This window comes from Balaenoptera ricei, chromosome 13 (genome assembly GCF_028023285.1).
Source record: "Balaenoptera ricei isolate mBalRic1 chromosome 13, mBalRic1.hap2, whole genome shotgun sequence".
Lineage (NCBI taxonomy): Eukaryota > Metazoa > Chordata > Mammalia > Artiodactyla > Balaenopteridae > Balaenoptera > Balaenoptera ricei.
In genome coordinates, this window is record NC_082651.1 from 72,990,167 (window position 1) to 73,007,650 (window position 17,484).

The 17,484-nt window shown below is 37.6% G+C and overlaps 1 protein-coding gene across 4 annotated transcripts in view; it reads left to right on the forward strand.

Annotated features, from left to right (window-relative positions):
* Positions 1-17,484, forward strand: part of HEATR5B (HEAT repeat containing 5B) — an 88,916-nt gene that overhangs the window by 56,012 nt on the left and 15,420 nt on the right. For all 4 annotated transcript variants that reach the window (XM_059943598.1, XM_059943599.1, XM_059943601.1 and 1 more), the window contains exons 26-29: positions 334-402; positions 8,231-8,410; positions 15,350-15,587; positions 16,696-16,950. In XM_059943598.1, the coding sequence (XP_059799581.1) occupies positions 334-402; positions 8,231-8,410; positions 15,350-15,587; positions 16,696-16,950 (742 nt within the window). The remainder of the gene's footprint in view (positions 1-333; positions 403-8,230; positions 8,411-15,349; positions 15,588-16,695; positions 16,951-17,484) is intronic.

A 17,484-nucleotide genomic window follows, 5' to 3' on the forward strand; every position in this document is an offset into this window, starting at 1 on the left:
AATACCGTTAGAAATATGTTCAGGAATATAGACAGAAAAAAATAGCAGTTTTCTGTTATCTCTGGAAACGTGGCTTTTTCAGAAAATCCTATTTACTATTAAAAATGAATGAAAAAGAAATAAGATTAATGCCTATTTGGTATAGGATCCTACAGATTTGATAATGATAATCTCCTGGAAAGCAAAGGAAGCATGGTATAATTGAGTTTATTGTCACCAAAATGAGAGATAAAAAGGAAAGGAACAAAGATGTGTTTTGTGTGTTTTCATCTCCAAAGACACGAGGTTTGCTACTTATCTTTAAAAATAAAATGCTTGTATTCATTTTTCTAGGTGGGAGCTGCTCTAAGACCAGCCTTTTCACAAGATACTCCATCAGACATAATAGCAAAAGCTTGCCAGGTAAGAAGAAAAATAGAATTTTCTATAGTTATCTTCTATAAATTTATAGATATCTTAGAATTTCACTTCCAAGAGAGAAAAATCAAATAGTATTTATTTTTATCTCAGAAATACAACAGTGACAGTTTCCTTTTTTATTCTGTATGAAATGATGAAGTACTAACTATTAATCACATCTTTTTTTTTTTTGCTGTAGCTGAGGACATACTTTGGAATACATAGCTCTTACATTGTCCAGTAGTCAATGGAGATGTAAAGTCATAAGAGGGACTAGAATAAAAGTAAAATCTCAAAATCTACAATCATTAAAGAATATATAGTAATAATAAATAGGTAATAAAAGGGTTTTTGACCACAGGTTGTGAAAATTCTACAAGTTTCTGTGTATTAAATTATCCTAAAGACAATTTCACAATATGGAAGTTTTATTGCAAAATTGATTCCAGGGGATTATTCTCATATTATTTTTTCTGAAGAGAGTTACAAAAGCACGTATGTTCCTACACCTTTAATAAGTTCATCTTTTTCATGCTCCGTCCTGAAAAAGGATTTGTGCATTAAGCTCTAATCTTTCAGAAAATCCAATTCTTTGTCTGCTAACCTAAGGATAGAAGAGAAGCAACTCCATCCTTCTCAGTTTTCCGGAGTACAGGGCTGTAGTCCATCTTTATTGCTTAGAATTCATAGTCAAGCTACATGTGTCCTCTATGCAGAGAATGTTCTGCTGTTTGCGATGATAGGTTTGAAATTCTGACTTTGATCACTCTGTGGCTCAATGAGTTGCCTCCTCCTTCTGTTAGAATTTATTTTTCTGAAGCCTGCTATCTTAATGGTGGCCTTCAGAGAAATGAACTCCTCCCACCAACAGCAGGCCAGAGAGAGAAGAGGAAGCCTTGTTTAAGACAGAAGTCTGTTGATCATGGTACAAACCTTGGAGTTAGAGTAGGTAAGTCATTTAGATTGGGATACTGGCACACAAACATCAGAAATCACCGTCACGTATAAATAAATGTATTATGGTAGTGTTTCAGATCATAATATTTAAGCAGACAAAACATCCTATAAAGCTCCTGATCATCAGAAAGGCAAAAGCTATTAGAATTTCATCTTGTGAATGAGTAGTGTGAAAATTTCCTGTTACTGAATTTGCCTTAAACTTCTTATTTCTTGGACTTTCCTGGCGGTCCAGTGGTTAAGACTTTGTCTTCCAATGCAGTGCAGGTTCAATCCCTGGTCAGGAAGCTAAGATCCCACATGGCTTGCAGCCAAAAAGGGAAAACATAAAACAGAAGCAACATTGTAACAAATTCAATAAAGACTTTAAAAATGTTACACATCAAAAAAATCTTAAAAAAAAACAACACTTCTTATTTCTTATGTGGCCCTACCTGCTTTCTGAAGTTTCTTCTTTTCTAGTGGCAGGCTTAAATTTTTGACCTCCTGTCCTTCTGTTTCTGGGAGGAAACCTGGTTTTGAAATAGCTGGAGCATTGGGTTGCAAGTTTCTTTCTTTAAGGTTACCGAAGGAGTTGGGCAGATCTTGAAACATGGCATCCCAGATTGTTTACTAGAGTAAACATCATGTTGAACCTGAAAATCAAGTAATTCTTAGATATTATAGGAAAACCCTCAAATGTTTTCAATTGAGGACAGTTGGGGACAGTAATCAGTAGGTTAATAAATCATTTAAAGCAGGGTTGTAATCATAAACATAATACATACTTTAGATATTTTATTTCAGTCTAAAATTTGTAAGTGTACATTCATTCACCACCCTTTTGATATAAGGCTAGAGTCTTTTCTCTAAGTATGATTTTGCTGATTCAGTTTTGCTTTGTCTTTCTTCATAAACCAAACCTATAATGCAGTATCTGCAGTTTCTGCTTTCATGTTCTTTAAAGTGGAGAAAGTACTTGGGTTTTTGCAAAGCAAACTTAGCACCAAATTCTCGATTTTGACAGTTTCCCCCAACTTTCAGTTATATTTCTACCAGAATTCACAGAAATATTTTCAAATATCTCCAAAATATTATTATTTTCCTTAGGAATACCAACTCTTTATTTTCGCACTCATATTTAATCTCTTTTCGCTTTAAATTTCATTATAATTTCAGCATTGTTGTGGCTGGCATTTTTTTTTTTGCCATCAGTATTGGTAACAAGCAGTTTTTAAATGTCCTTATTGAATTTTATTTAATTTCGTTTTGAATTCTTTGAGAATAAGATTATAAGAGAATGAAATAGTTTACACATATATTTATTCTCAACTTTTTAGAAGTTTCAAATATAGGAACACAATCCATTAACCATGATTCAATATCCAAATGCTCTGAAAACCGAAAGCTTTTTCATAATTTATTTGGTAACAAAGCCTGAACTGACTATACTCACCTGGCCCTGACATGAAGCTGAGTGAGACGATAGTAATGATTGATTTCTTTTTTTAAAAAATAAATTTATTTATTTAAATTTTTGGCTGGGTTGGGCCTTTGTTGCTGCGTGTCGGCTTTCTCTAGTTGCGGCGAGCAGGGGCTACTCTTCGTTGCGGTGCATGGGCTTCTCATTGCGGTGGCTTCTGTTTGTCGCGGAGCACAGGCTCTAGGCACGTGGGCTTCAGTAGTTGTGGCACACAGGCTCAGTAGTTGTGACTCACAGGCTCCAGAGTGCAGGCTCAGTAGTTGTGGCACACGGGCTTAGTTGCTCCGTGGCATGTGAGATCTTCCTGGACCAGGGCTCAAACCCATGTTCCCTACATTGGCAGGTGGACTCTTAACCACTGCGCCACCAGGGAAATCCCTGATTGATTTCTTTTAGTGTGATTCGTACTACATTTCATTACAGAAATATCCATCTGTTAATTATGGGGTGCTGCTACACATCTTGCTTCATCCCTTAATTAAGTTCATCTACCTTATTACCTTTTACGAAAATGTTGTGAATTGTGCAACACGTCTTAGCCTCAGGATTTCAGGTAAGAAAGTGAGGACTTGTAACTGTTGAGTAAAGTTGGTACTATCAAATATCTTCTCCCATTCAGTAGGTTGTCTTTTCGTTTTGTTGACAGTTTCCTTTGCTATGCAAGCTTTTAAGTTTAACTGGCCCCATTTGTTTATTTTTGTTTTATTTCCTTTGCTTTAGGAGACAGATCCAAAAAAAATATTGCTGCAATTTAGAGTATTCTGCCTATATTTTGCTCTAGGAGTTTTATAGTAACAGGTCTTACATTTAGGTCTTTAATCCATTTTGAGTTTATTTTTGTGTATGGTGTTAGAGAATGTTCTGGTTTCATTCTTTTACATGTAGCCGTCCAGTTTTCCCAGCACCACTTATTGAAGAGACTGTCTTTTCTGCATTGTATAGTCTTGCCACCTTTGTCATTGATTAATTGACCATAAGTGTGGGGGCTTATTTCTAGGCTCTATGTTCTGTTCCATTGATCTCTGTGTATGTTTCTGTGCCAGTACTATACTGTTTTGATGACTGTAGCTTTGTAGTATAGTGTGAAGTCAGGGAGCATGATTCTTCCAGCTCTGTTCTTCTTTCTCAAAGATTGTTTTGCTGTTCAGGGACTTTTGTGTTTCCATACAAATTTTAAAATTATTTGTTCTAGTTCTGTGAAAAATGCCATGGGTAGTTTGATAGGGATTGTGTTGAATCTAGATTGCCTTCGGTCATATGGTCATTATAACAATATTAATTCTTCCAAACCAGGAACACAGTATATCTTTCCATATGTTTGTGTCATCTTCAGTTTCTTTCATCAGCATCTTATAGTTTTCTGAGTACATGTCTTCTACCTCCTTAGGTAGGTTTATTCCTAGGTATTTTATTCTTTTTGATGCAATGGTCAATGGGATTGTTTTTTCAATTTCTCTTTCTGATAGTTCATTGTTAGTGTATAGAAGTGCAACAGATTTCTATGTATTAATTTTGTATCCTGCAGCTTTACTGAATTCATTGATGAGCTCTAGTAGTTTTCTGATAGCATCTTTAGGATTTTCTATGTATAGTATCATGTCATCTGCAAACAGTGATAATTTTACTTCTTCCTTTCCAATTTGGAATTCTTTTATTTCTTTTTTTTCTCTGATTGTTGTGGCTAGGACTTCCAAAACTATGTTGAATAAAAGTGGCGAGAGTAGACATCCTTGTCTTGTTCTTAATCTTAGAGGAAATGCTTTCAGGTTTATACCATTGAGTATGATGGTAGCTGTGTGTTTGTCATATATGACCCTTATTATGTTGACATATGTTCCCTCTGTGCCCACTTTCTGGAGAGTTTTTATCATAAATGGATGTTGAACTTAATCAAAAGCTTTTTCTGCATCTATTGAGATGATCATATGGTTTTTATTCTTCAGTTTGTTAATGTGGTGTACACACTGATTGATTTGCAGATATTGAAGAATTCTTGTATCCCTGGGATAAATCCCACTTGATCATGGTGTATGATCCTTTTAATATGTTGTTGGATTTGGTTTGCTAATATTTTGTTGAGGATTTTTGCATCTACATTCATCAGTGATATTGGCCTGTAATTTTCTTTTTTTGTGGTATCTTTGTCTGGTTTTGGTATCAGGGTAATGCTGGCCTCGTAGAATGAATTTGGAAATGACAGATTTTGGATCAGGTTTTTTCCATGAAAAAGTACTGATTTTAAAAACTAATAACTTAAAGCTGCCACACACAAAACAAATAGTAGACAACCTACTGAATGGTAGAAGATATTTGCAAATGATATGACCAATAAGGGGTTAATATTCCAACATATATAAACAGCTCATACAACTCAACATCAAAACAAACAACCAGATTAAAAACTGGGCAGAAGAACTGACTAGACATTTTTCCAAAGCAGAAGTGCAGATGGCTAACAGGCACATGAAAAAATGCTCACCATCACTAATCATCAGGGAAATGCAAATCAAAACCACCATTAGCTATCACCTCACACCAGTCAGAATGATTATGTTAAATAAAAAAAAAAACATAAATAACAAATGGTGAAGATGTAGAGAAAAGGGAATCCTCACACACTGTTGGTAAGAATGTAGGTTGTTGCAGCCACTGTGGAAAACAGTATGGAGGTTTCTCAAAAAACTAAAAATAGAGCTACCATATGACCCAGTAATTCCACTCCTGGGTATGTATCCGAGAAAAACCAAAATACTAATTTGAAAAGATACATGCACCTCAATGTTCCTAGCAGCATTTTTTACAGTTGCCAAGATATGGAAGCAACCTAAGTGTCCATCAACAGATGAATGGATAAAGAGGATGTGGTATATATACACAGTGGAATACTATTCACCCATAAAAAAGAACAGAATTTTGCAGCAACATAGATGGACTTGGAAGGCATTATGCTAAGTGAAATAAGTCAGAGAAAGACAAATACTGTATGTTATCACATATATGTGGAATCTAAAAAAAGAATACAACAAATTAGTGAATATAACAAAAAAGAAAGAGATACAGAGAACAAACTAGTGGTTACCAGTGGGGAGAGGAAAGGGGGAGTGGGGCAATGTAGGGATGGGGGGGAAAATGGTTATTATGGGATTATATGAAATCATGTGTGTGAAGATTATAAAACACAATAGAATTTAAAGAATCTTTCATTCAATTAAAAAAAAAAGGTTGACGCTATCAGACAGCCCCTTCCTTTTTTTTTTTTTTTATAAATTTATTTATTTATTTATTTTTGGCTGCTTTGGATCTTAGTTGCTGCGCACAGGCTTTCTCTAGCTGTGGCAAGCGGGGACCACTCTTCGCTGTGGTGCGCGGTCCTCTCATTGTGGTGGCTTCTCTTGTTGCGGAGCACGGGCTCTAGGCACGCAGACTTCAGTAGTTGTGGCTCGTGGGCTCTAGAGCACAGGCTCAGTAGTTGTGGCTCACGGGCTTGGTTGCTCCGCAGCATGTGGGATCTTCCTGGACCAGGGCTTGAACCCGTGTCCCCTGCATTGGCAGGCGGATTCCTAACCACTGCACAACCAGGGAAGCCCAGCCCCTTCCTTCTTGGCATTCTTCCTTTGGTTCCAGTATCACCACACTTGCCTGGTTGTCCTATTGCTTTTCTGGTGTTTTCTTTTCAATTTCTTATTCGACTTGTCCCTGAAGTTTATTTTCCCTGTGTTCTGTCCTTAAGGCTTTTTTTTTTTAATACCTCAGTCCTTGAAGAAAGTTACCTAGGACCATCGGTTTAGTGATCGTCTTTGTGTGGAGAATTCCTAGATCGACTTAGTTACCTCTGTCTTTGCTCCTGAAATCCAGACCCAGGTTTCCATCTGCCCACTGAATATCTTTCCACATGTCTCTTGCTGGTACTTTGAACACAGCATGTCACAAAGTTCACAGTCAAAATCATGCTCTCTAACTTCTCATCTCCATGACACTTCCCTTTGTTCTTATGTTATCTCTCTTAAACAGTGGTGTCACCTTCCTTGCATTCATCCAGGTTAGAAACTTTGACAGTCAAAATTTGGTAGTCTTTGATTATCGCCTCATACTGTTTGCATGTCCGTGCCTTCACCCCCTAAAAATATGTAACTGGTTTCCAAATCCTGTGATTTCTACTTCCAAGTCTTTCTCAGATACCTCTCTCTTTTCATTTGATTCTCAGTTTGATCCGTATCATCTCTGTTCCGCTGTATTATAATAGTCATGTGACTGAACACAGTGCTTACTGTCTGAACACATGCTTTCCTATACTTAGTATTGGAGCAGTTTTCCTAAAGCACAATTCTAATAATATTCCCCTGCTCAGAAGCCTGAGAAACTCATGATTGCCTACAGAACAAGTCTGAATTCAGTTCACATGGAATTTAAATTGTACTGTAATCTGATCCCAGTTAACTTTCCTAATCTTGTCTCTTCCTCCATGAAACTCCCCTGTATCTATACACATAAAACTTCCTGATAATCTAAACCTTCCCATTTCTCCTGCTAGAATTAATCTCTTCTTTCTCTCTTTTTAAGTGCAATATGACAGTCATAAAATATTCTCATGTGTTCATTTAATCTGAGTTTACTTACTTGAGGACAGGGACTAGATTTTTTCCCTTTACTTTTTTTTTTTAACTCCTCTATAGCACTCAGAATAACCTTTTGGCCTATAGTAAACAGAAATGTTGTTGAATTGAAGAATTGTTCATAACCAAACTGATTTGGGTGGAAATTTTTTTCTGTTAAAATTTTTGGGAAATTAGATAGTGGAAACGTTAAGTAAATATTGTTTTGTTTTCTACATAGGAGTACAATAAGTTCCATACTTGCTGTTGATTTTTTATTAAAAAAATAATATTAAAGTATAGCATTGAGGTTTTTTTGTTTTGTTTTGTTCATTGGTTTTATTTTTGTTTCTTCCCCCTAGGAAAATAATCATACTTACTCCATTCTTTTATATGTTTAATGTTAACTATTTTTTTTTAATTAACTAATTTATTTTATTTTTTTGGCTGCGTTGGGTCTTCATTGCTGTGCACAGGCTTTCTCTAGTTGCGGCGAGCGGGGGCTACTCTTTGTTGTGCGGTACGCGGGCCTCTCATGGCAGTGACTTCTCTTTGTTGCGGAGCACGGGCTCTAGGTGCATGGGCTTCAGTAGTTGTGGCACACGAGCTCAGTAGTTGTGGCTCTCAGGCTCTAGAGCGCAGGGTCAGTAGTTGTGGTACATGGGCTTAGTTGCTCCGTGGCATGTGGGATCTTCCCAGACCAGGGCTCGAACCCATGTCCCCTGCATTGGCAGGCGGATTCTTAACCACTGCGCCACCAGGGAAGTCCCTAATGTTAACTTTTTACTATAAAAATAAAAGTTTTTTTTCCTTTGGCTAGGTATGTAGTACATGGATCGGAAGTGGAGTTGTCAGTGATCTCAATGATCTCCGCCGTGTACACAATCTGCTTGTTTCTTCACTGGACAAAGTTCAGGCCGGAAAAGGATCTTCCAGCCAACTGTACCGTGAGAGTGCCGCAACCATGGAAAAACTGGCTGTTCTCAAAGCATGGGCAGAGGTAACTATGGCCTATTGTTTTTAACCATTTCTCCATCCATGAGAAAATGTTCCCCTACTCCTGTAGGTAAAAAAATTTTTGTTTGATTTTTGTTTAAAACTGACTTGTGGTATAGGGTGCTTTTTAAAAAATCTGCTATTTGCTCTTTCTCACTGAAATGCATATACATTTATGTCTCAAAAGAACTCTTATTGAACCTTTGAAAATTATATTTTTAATCTGTTTTAAAAACATCTGTGTTGAAGAAGGGCTCTTCTTGCTATGGAAAAATTAGGCAGGGAAAACCTACAAATAGAAAAAAAAAAAATAGAAAAAATTTACGCCAAGAATCTTATTTGATTAAATTTCAGGAGACTTGCCGCCACCCATTGATACTGAGGCTGTAGGGTTTTTTGGTTGTTGTTTGTATGTTTTGTTTTTTTATAGCTGTTTTTACCTCTTTTATTCCCATAGCCACTTTTTAAAAATAATGATATTGTTTTAAATTCACTTTTCTAAATCTCTTCTGCCAGTTGTTTTCAAATACTTATCTGCCTGCACTCAGGTACTTCAAGTAGCTCTTTATTCCTTCCTCTGCCAACCCAGTATCTCACTTACCTATTTCCATGGTATCAGCAGCCTGTGACCACCCAGCAGACAATTGCTGGCTCAAGGCATGCAACATCCAGATGATATAGTTTAGATAAAGGACCTCTGGGTTTTTGTGAATTTTTTTTGTCACAGAAGGGGAATAAAAAAGGAAAATGTAGAGCAATAAGATATTATATAAATTAGTTTTTCTCTCTGATTTTTAGATCAAGTTGTTTTCATAGAGTATCCCTGAGTGTTCCTTTATTTTCACTCTGCTGTCATCTTTTGGCTTAGAGAAGTAAAATAATATTTGCATTGATAAAATGTTTGTTTTTATTGATAAAATTTTAGTTTTTTTTCAAACTAATGCAAATCCATAGTTTTAGGTGGAAGTAGTGTTGGAAAGATACTATAATGTGATTGTTTTCTCACTCTGAAATTCACAGAAATTCTATGTTAATTTTCACATATCTAATTTTTAACTAAAACTTACATTACTTTTCTTGTCTGTAGAAATTACATTCTAAATGATTGAATGATTTTTATTTTTAAAAAGATAGCTTCCAAAATTGTTCTTAATTCTCCAGCCCCATTCATTAATTTCCCAAACATAGAGACAGGTATGTAGTTGGATGATCATAAGACCATTTGCCAGTTAGTTGGTTCTCTGCTGACTTGCATTAATGTGCTTGATTCACCTACTAAGAAGTCTGACATAGTTCAGTATAAAAAGCATTAAATGTTGAATCAGAGGCCCTAGAACAAGTTCTGTCTCTATAATTCACCATCTTTGTGACTTTGTTCAAGTGATTTGATCTCTCAGATACTCAGTTTTTTCATTATAACATGGAAATGCAGTAATATCTTCTTCTAAGGTGAGGTATGTAAAAGGACCAAGCATTGTATCTGGCACTGAATGGAAGATAAGTAATTGCTTTTAACAAATTAGATCAAAACCTCACATAACTAAATTATTAATGCACATTTTTTTTTGAGATGCTTTTCTTATTTGGGGGTAACTTGGTTCTATAATTAAATAATTTGCACTTCGAGCCTCAGCCTGTAATGTTGTCTAGTAAATCTTTTCCTTGCTTAGCTTCCTTTCCTTCGTCCTTTTCCTCAAAGGCCCAATATATTGTAGATTTCTCTACTCAAGATCTATCTTTGCTTCTACCTTTTACTCAAAAAATTGAAGATGTTAGTTTTCCAGCTCCTCAGATTGTTACCTTCAAGTCTTTAGATGTATGCGAGTTGAAAACTCCTTTTACCCATGTGACCTTGGGTGAGTTATTTAACTGCTTCTCTAAACCTCGTTTCTCAGCCCTAAAGTGTGGATAATAATTATGCACATTTCACAGAATTACATTTTGAAGTAAATGAGGTAATAATGACTTTGTTCAATAACTACCTTATTTATGTGCACAGTGAATGTTACCTGTTGTTATTAATATAATAATTATTATTACTTTAAAGTTTTCCTCTACCCTAGGATTACCTTTTCTCATTCTCTTACCTCCCACTCTCTGATTCATTCAACGGTGTTACTAAACATGGGCTCTGTGCCAGGCTAGAAGTTGAGAATACAGTGGTGCACAAGCCAGATGTTCTACGTTTACTGAGAAAAACAAACTAGTAGACGAGTATGTGCCACAAAAATAATGACTGTTATAGGAGAAGTCCAGACTGTGGTGAACACACAGCAGAGGCACCTAAAATAGTCTGAGGTCTCAGAGGAGGCTGCTTGGAGAAAACGATACTGAAGCTGAGACCTGGAGGATGAGAGTAGATGTTAGTAAGCATAAGTCTCAGGAGGGGACTGTTCCAAGCTAAGTGCTGTCAGTTACCCCCGCCTCTGTATCTCACTTAACCCCCGCCTCTGTATGTCACTTACCCCCGCCTCTGTATCTCACTTACCCCGCCTCTGTATCTCACTTACCCCGCCTCTGTATCTCGCTTACCCCGCCTCTGTATCTCACTTACCCGCCTCTGAATCTCACTTACCCCGCTTCTGTATCTCAGTTACCCCCACCTCAGTATCTCACTTACCCCCGCCTCTGTATCTCACTTAACCCCCGCCTCTGTATGTCACTTACCGCGCCTCTGTATCTCACTTACCCTGCCTCTGTATCTCACTTACCCGCCTCTGAATCTCACTTACCCTGCCTCTGAATCTCACTTACCCTGCTTCTGTATCTCACTTACCCGCCTCTGAATCTCACTTACCCGCCTCTGAATCTCACTTACCCCTCCTCTGTATGTCACTTACCGCGCCTCTGTATCTCACTTACCCTGCCTCTGTATCTCACTTACCCCGCCTCTGTATCTCACTTACCCGCCTCTGAATCTCACTTACCCTGCCTCTGAATCTCACTTACCCCGCTCTGTATCTCACTTACCCCGCCTCTGTATCTCACTTACCCCCACCTCTGTATCTCACTTACCCCCGCCTCTGTATCTCACTTACCCCCGCCTCTGTATCTCACTTACCCCGCCTCTGTATCTCACTTACCCCGCCTCTGAATCTCACTTACCCGCCTCTGAATCTCACTTACCCTGCCTCTGAATCTCACTTACCCCACTTCTGTATCTCAGTTACCCCCACCTCTGTATCTCACTTACCCCCGCCTCTGTATCTCACTTACCCCCGCCTCTGTATCTCACTTACCCCCGCCTCTGTATCTCACTTACCCCCGCCTCTGTATCTCACTTACCCCACCTCTGTATCTCACCCCGCCTCTGAATCTCACTTACCCCGCCTCTGTATCTCACTTACCCCGCCTCTGTATCTCACTTACCCCGCCTCTGTATCTCACTTACCCCCGCTTCTGTATCTCACTTACCCTGCCTCTGTATCTCACTTACCCCGCCTCTGTATCTCACTTACCCCCGCCTCTGTATCTCAGTCACCCCCACTCTGTATCTCCGTCACCCGCACTTCTGTATCTCAGCATCTCCCTCTGCTTTCTCGTCCTCTTCTACTCGCTCTCCTCTTCACACCTCTGTTCATTGAACGAGTTTCAGTATCTTCACGTCCTCAACTAGTCACCCACTTCTCAATCCCCTGCAATCTGGGTTTACTCTCAGCACTCCATTGAAATTATTTCACTAAAGTTACAAATAATATAATTCTCCAAATCACTGGACACTTTTCAACCTGTCTTACTTAGCCTCTCTATAACATTTGATATTGTCTCCTCTGGAAACTTTGTTTTCCTTGACTTCCGTGACACTACTCCCTTGGTTTTCCTCTTTTCTTTTCATTGTTCATTCTCAGCATCACTTGCTGGCTTCTCTTTGCCTGCCTGCTCTTTAAATATTGGCATTTTTCTTGTCCCTTTTCTCACTCTTCATACTCTATGGGTAGCGTCATCTACACCCATACCCAGTAGCTTTAACTTGTATATTAAAGATTCTAATTCTGCTTTTCTAGCAATACCTCTCTCCTACATTCCAGTCCCATATTTTTAGCTGTTTATTAGACATGTAGTACTGCAGTGTTTACTATTGAAAAAAATCCATGTATAAGTGGACCTGCACAGTTCAAACCCACATTGGTTCAAGGGTCAACTGTATTATCAAAGCACTTTCTAAAATCGTACACATTAGTTGACCAATTTATCATAAGGAATATCAAGGATAGACACAAAGATTCTGCTATGAGGATGTTTGCTGCGATGTTGTTTATCATTCTAAAAAAAAAAAGGCAATATATGAATAAATGTATTTCTTGATCCAAAGATGATGGTATTAAGTGAATAGAAAATTGAGTATAATATTATATACAAACATAGTTTTTAAAAGACTGAGTAGGTATGTACAACATGGCTAGAATGTTAACAGTATTACATCTGAGTAGTAGGATTGTGTCTGGTTTTATTTTCTTCATTTTACTTATGCTTCTGATTCTTCTATATTTTGTATGTAATATCTCATAAGAAAAATAAACCCAATTTTTTTTTAAAAACGAGTCTAAAAAATATATTCTCATATTGCAAGTAGCAATGTAATATATAGAACCCTTTTAGAAAGCATTTGGCAGTGTCTCTTCAGAGCCGTGGAAGTATTTATAATCACTAATCCAGTAATTCCATTTCTGGAACTTTATCCTAGGGAAAAATATCCAAAATATGAAAAAGAGAGAAATTTACAAAAATGTTTAGTTGGAACCTTATAATGTGAAGAACTGAACACCTTTGTCTTTGAAAACTATATCTCATCTTTCTAAGATTCCCAAGGCTAAAAAGAATCAGAAAAAAATATAAAAGTTCAAAAAATAAATAAATAAATAAAATAAAAAATAAAAAAATATATAAAAGTTCAACTACAGGAAAATTGTTAAATGTATAATGTCTTCCATTGCAGCCATTAAGAATAATAGTTATAGTAAGGCTAGTATTCATATGGAAACCCTTATGATATATAAATAGATAAATACAAAATTCTCTGTACAACAAAATTACAACTTAGAAAGTTGGAGTGTGAAAACCTGGAAATTAGAATTATGAGTAATTTTAAAAACTCATTTTTCAAACGATTTGTGGTATAATTTTTTAAATTAAAATTCGAGGAAAAATACATACAACTGACCTTTAAATCCTGCAGTGACTCCTTCGCTTCCCCATTACCAACAGTCTTCAGCTACTTCTGCCTTACATTCTGTGCTCAGTCTAATACCAAACACTTGTAGTTTCCTCAGCACGCCTTGCTCGTTTCTATCTCTTGTGCTCTTGCTCTATATTCCCTCTGCCTGGAATTCCCCCTTCCATCTTTGCCTGTGAACAGGTGAACTTTTGTCTTTGAATCCACTGTCTCACCTTTTCATAGTCCATTAAGATTCTTCCATCCTTGGTGCTTCCTGTGATTCATTCATTCATTTCTCAAACCACTGAGTGTCCGTTAGGTGCCAGGCGGCGTACGTAGTCACTGCGTGTAGTGAGGTGGGAAGATAGGTCATTTAAAACAAATTTAAAAAAACATCCCTTTCTCTCAGCAGTTTTCTCACTCTCCTTTCATTGTATCAGTCGGTGAGTCCATGGAAGGTGAAAACCATGTATTATTTGTCTTTGTTGCCTCAGGCCCTAGCGCAATAGCAAAGGCAAGGCAAGAGTAAGCACCTAAGAAGGGTTTGATGAGTGAATGGCTGAGTATACTTACAGTGCTTATTGAGATACTTTCTTAAAATCAGCATAATAATAAATCTAGGGGAAGAAAGCGAGCTTAAAACCAGTAGAAAATATGAATGTGATACATTTATAACTTGAGATTCAGAGTCCCTACTCCAAAAGTTAGGTGGCTTCTGCTTCTAAATTGTCAGGTGTTAAGTATGACTAACCTACTGTAACTGTTATAGACCATCACAGCGTTAAGGAATGCTTCTTCTCAAAAATGAAGATTCATTGTTTCCTGTAATCATTGTCTAATCTAGTCAATTACCATGCCATAACTGTCTGTTCATTGTAGGAATAGAGATAAGACCCTGCCATCAAGAAGCTGCAGTGTCCCTGTTCACATGCATAGACTTCGTCTTACAAACAATGAAAATGACACTGTGTAGGGGGAATAGTTTTCTCAAGATTTTTATCTAGTGCAGTTTTCTTTCTTACTCTTGCTCCCCCCACCCTTTTTTTTTTTAGCTTTATCATTGATGTGTAATTCAGCTACGTGCCAGTTGCCAAAGCCAAAATGTATGTACAAAAACAAAAGAAAACAAACAAAAATAACTTCAGCAAAGAAAAATCTTTAAGATTATATTCTAGGAAGTTGTGATTATACATCTTTTTGGTTTATAAAGTGGAGAGAAAAGATACAGATAATATATTTGGCCAGTAAATTATATTATTCTTGGCTCAGCCATCTGTTGCAAGGACTAGATTGCTAAATATCACTTAAGGACTATATAAGAAGGGGTTTTGAAGGATATTTATGGAAATCCTTTCTGTGCCCTTCCCCCCCCTCCCCTCAGCTTTTTTCTTTGACTGCTGTCTAATTGTGTCTAATAAATCTATGAAAGCAAAGGTAACAAACAGGAAGTTATACACTATGGCAAAAAGAAAAAAAAAGAAAGAAAACCACATATAAAGGGGGGGGGGGGCTTTGTAAAGTAGAACAAGAGAAGCCAGAAAAAATTCAGAGAACCCTACTCAAGGAATATGCTGTGAGAGCAATAGTCAGAAGTCAGCTCTATAAAAAAAAACGATTGCCTCCAAAGCAGGTGGAATTATTCTTTTGAGGTTATCCAGAAATCCCAAAGTTGTATACTTTCTAGTATCTGTACTCACTTTCGATGATTCAGCTGTATAATAACAACTTAGAATATGTCATTTCTTAATATTATGCCTTGTTATTTTCTCCTCCTGTATATCTTACTAGGTATATGTGGTTGCCATGAATATTAAAAAAGAAGCAGAGTCAAAACCAAAAAGAGCAATTAAAAATACTGATGATGATGATGATGATTACAGTACCATAGATGAACTACCACCAGACAGTTTAATAACACTCGTACAACCTGAACTGCCAACACTCAGTCGCCTGTGGTTGGCAGCATTAAAAGACTATGCGCTTTTAACTTTACCAGCTGAATTTGCTAGTCAGCTACCCCCAGATGGTAAGTACTGCATTTAGAGTTTTGCTTTTAATAGAGTTCAAAGTAGTAATTAAACAAAATGGAATTGGTGGAGACTAGCAACAATAGTAATAATAACATGTAAAATTTCTATGGACTTAAACTTGACATTCTCTCATTTAGAGCATGTTCTCCATACTGAATTTGTGAATTCATATATGGCATTAAACTTGTTAGCCCAAGCAAAAATGTTGTCACTGTTACAGTAATAACTGTACGAGCTAGGTTACTCTAAATAACTGTGCATAACAAGTCATTATGCATAACCATGATGAAGTATATTGCTGTGTTGGTCAGTGTGTGTATGCAGGGACAGATGTGGCAGTCCTCAGTTTGATAGAGAAAGCAGGAGGAGGGGAAGAATTTGCAGAAGAGTAAAAAAGAAAGAAGAGACAGAGTTCCCTGGCTATGAGAGAAAGGGAAGGTGATGAGGGTTTTAAGAGTTGCTGGCAACAGTGAAGAGGAAGCCTGAGGAAGAGGACCACGGGTAGGGAAAGGTAGAGGGAATTCACAGGCATCAGCATTTGCAGCGAAAAGGCTGGAAACCCTAGCATCAGCGAGGAAGTGACAGGCACTCCAGGTCAGCAGCTGCAGGAAAGACGCTAGTTTTGATAACGCTGTACGAGAATCTCTTTGCCAAATTGCTCTTTTATATGTGCTATGATCTGAATATTTGTGTCACCTCAAAATTCATATGTTGAAACCTAATCCCTGTTGTGATGGAATTAGGAGGTGAGACCTTTGGGAGGTGCTTAGGTCATGAGGGTGGAGCTCCTAGGAGTGGAAGTAGTCCCCTTGTAAAAGAGAACCCACAGAGCTCCCTGGCCCCTTCCACCTTGTGAGGACACAGCAAGAAGGCACTGGCTATGAATCAGGAAGAGGGCCCTCACCTGACCATGCTGGCACCCTGATCTCGGACCTCCAGCCTCCAGAACTATGAGAAATAAATTTCTGTAGTTTATAATCCACCCAGTCTGTGGTATTTTCTTATACCAGCCCAAATGGACTAAGATAGTATGTAACAGGTTTTTTTTAAGGTAGTTGTTCATAAATGAGTATAATAGAAGTAATGTTTTTGATTGCTTTATAGGTGGAGCATTTTATACTCCTGAGACTATTGATACAGCTAGACTTCACTATCGGAATTCCTGGGCCCCAGTTCTCCATGCAGTGGCACTTTGGTTAAATAGCACAGGATTTACATGTTCAGAGTCAGCAGAAGCAGCAGCAATATCAGGTTTACAAAAACGTTCTACACCCATCAATTTAAACCAAGCATCAGGAGCAACGCCTAGTTCTAAATCTTTGCCAGAAATTAACAAAGACAGAATGCATCTGATTTTAGGTAGGTGAGCCATGTTAATGTATTTCAAGATGTATCACTTCTGAAAATGTGTATCTGTAGGGGAGAAAAAACTTCTTTCTACCCTCTTAAGATCTGTGACTGGCTTAAGAATAAAACTGACATAAGACACATTAACAGGAGGAAAGCATACAAATTTATTTAATATTTTTACATGTACACAGGAGTCTTTAGAAGGAAAATGAAGACCTGAAGAAGCCGTTAGGTCCAGAAGATTGTATACAGTTTTACACAAACAAGAATAAATTGTGAGGGTATGACAAGACAAAGGGGTTTGGGCTAGGCGTGGTAAGTTGTGGGACAGTAATGAGGAAATATATGGGGGAAATAATGGAAGATCAGGCTTATGTTAGTAGTTTTGTTTGGACAGGTCTATTTCAACATCGACTCCCAGTCTCTGGTGGTAAGAATGCTTTCTCCCTGGTACAGAGAGGGCACCTTTCTCATGAGAAATTTTATGACCTGCTTTTAGGTAGAAAGGAGGACAGAGAGCCCTGCCTGCATCTGCTATTTCTC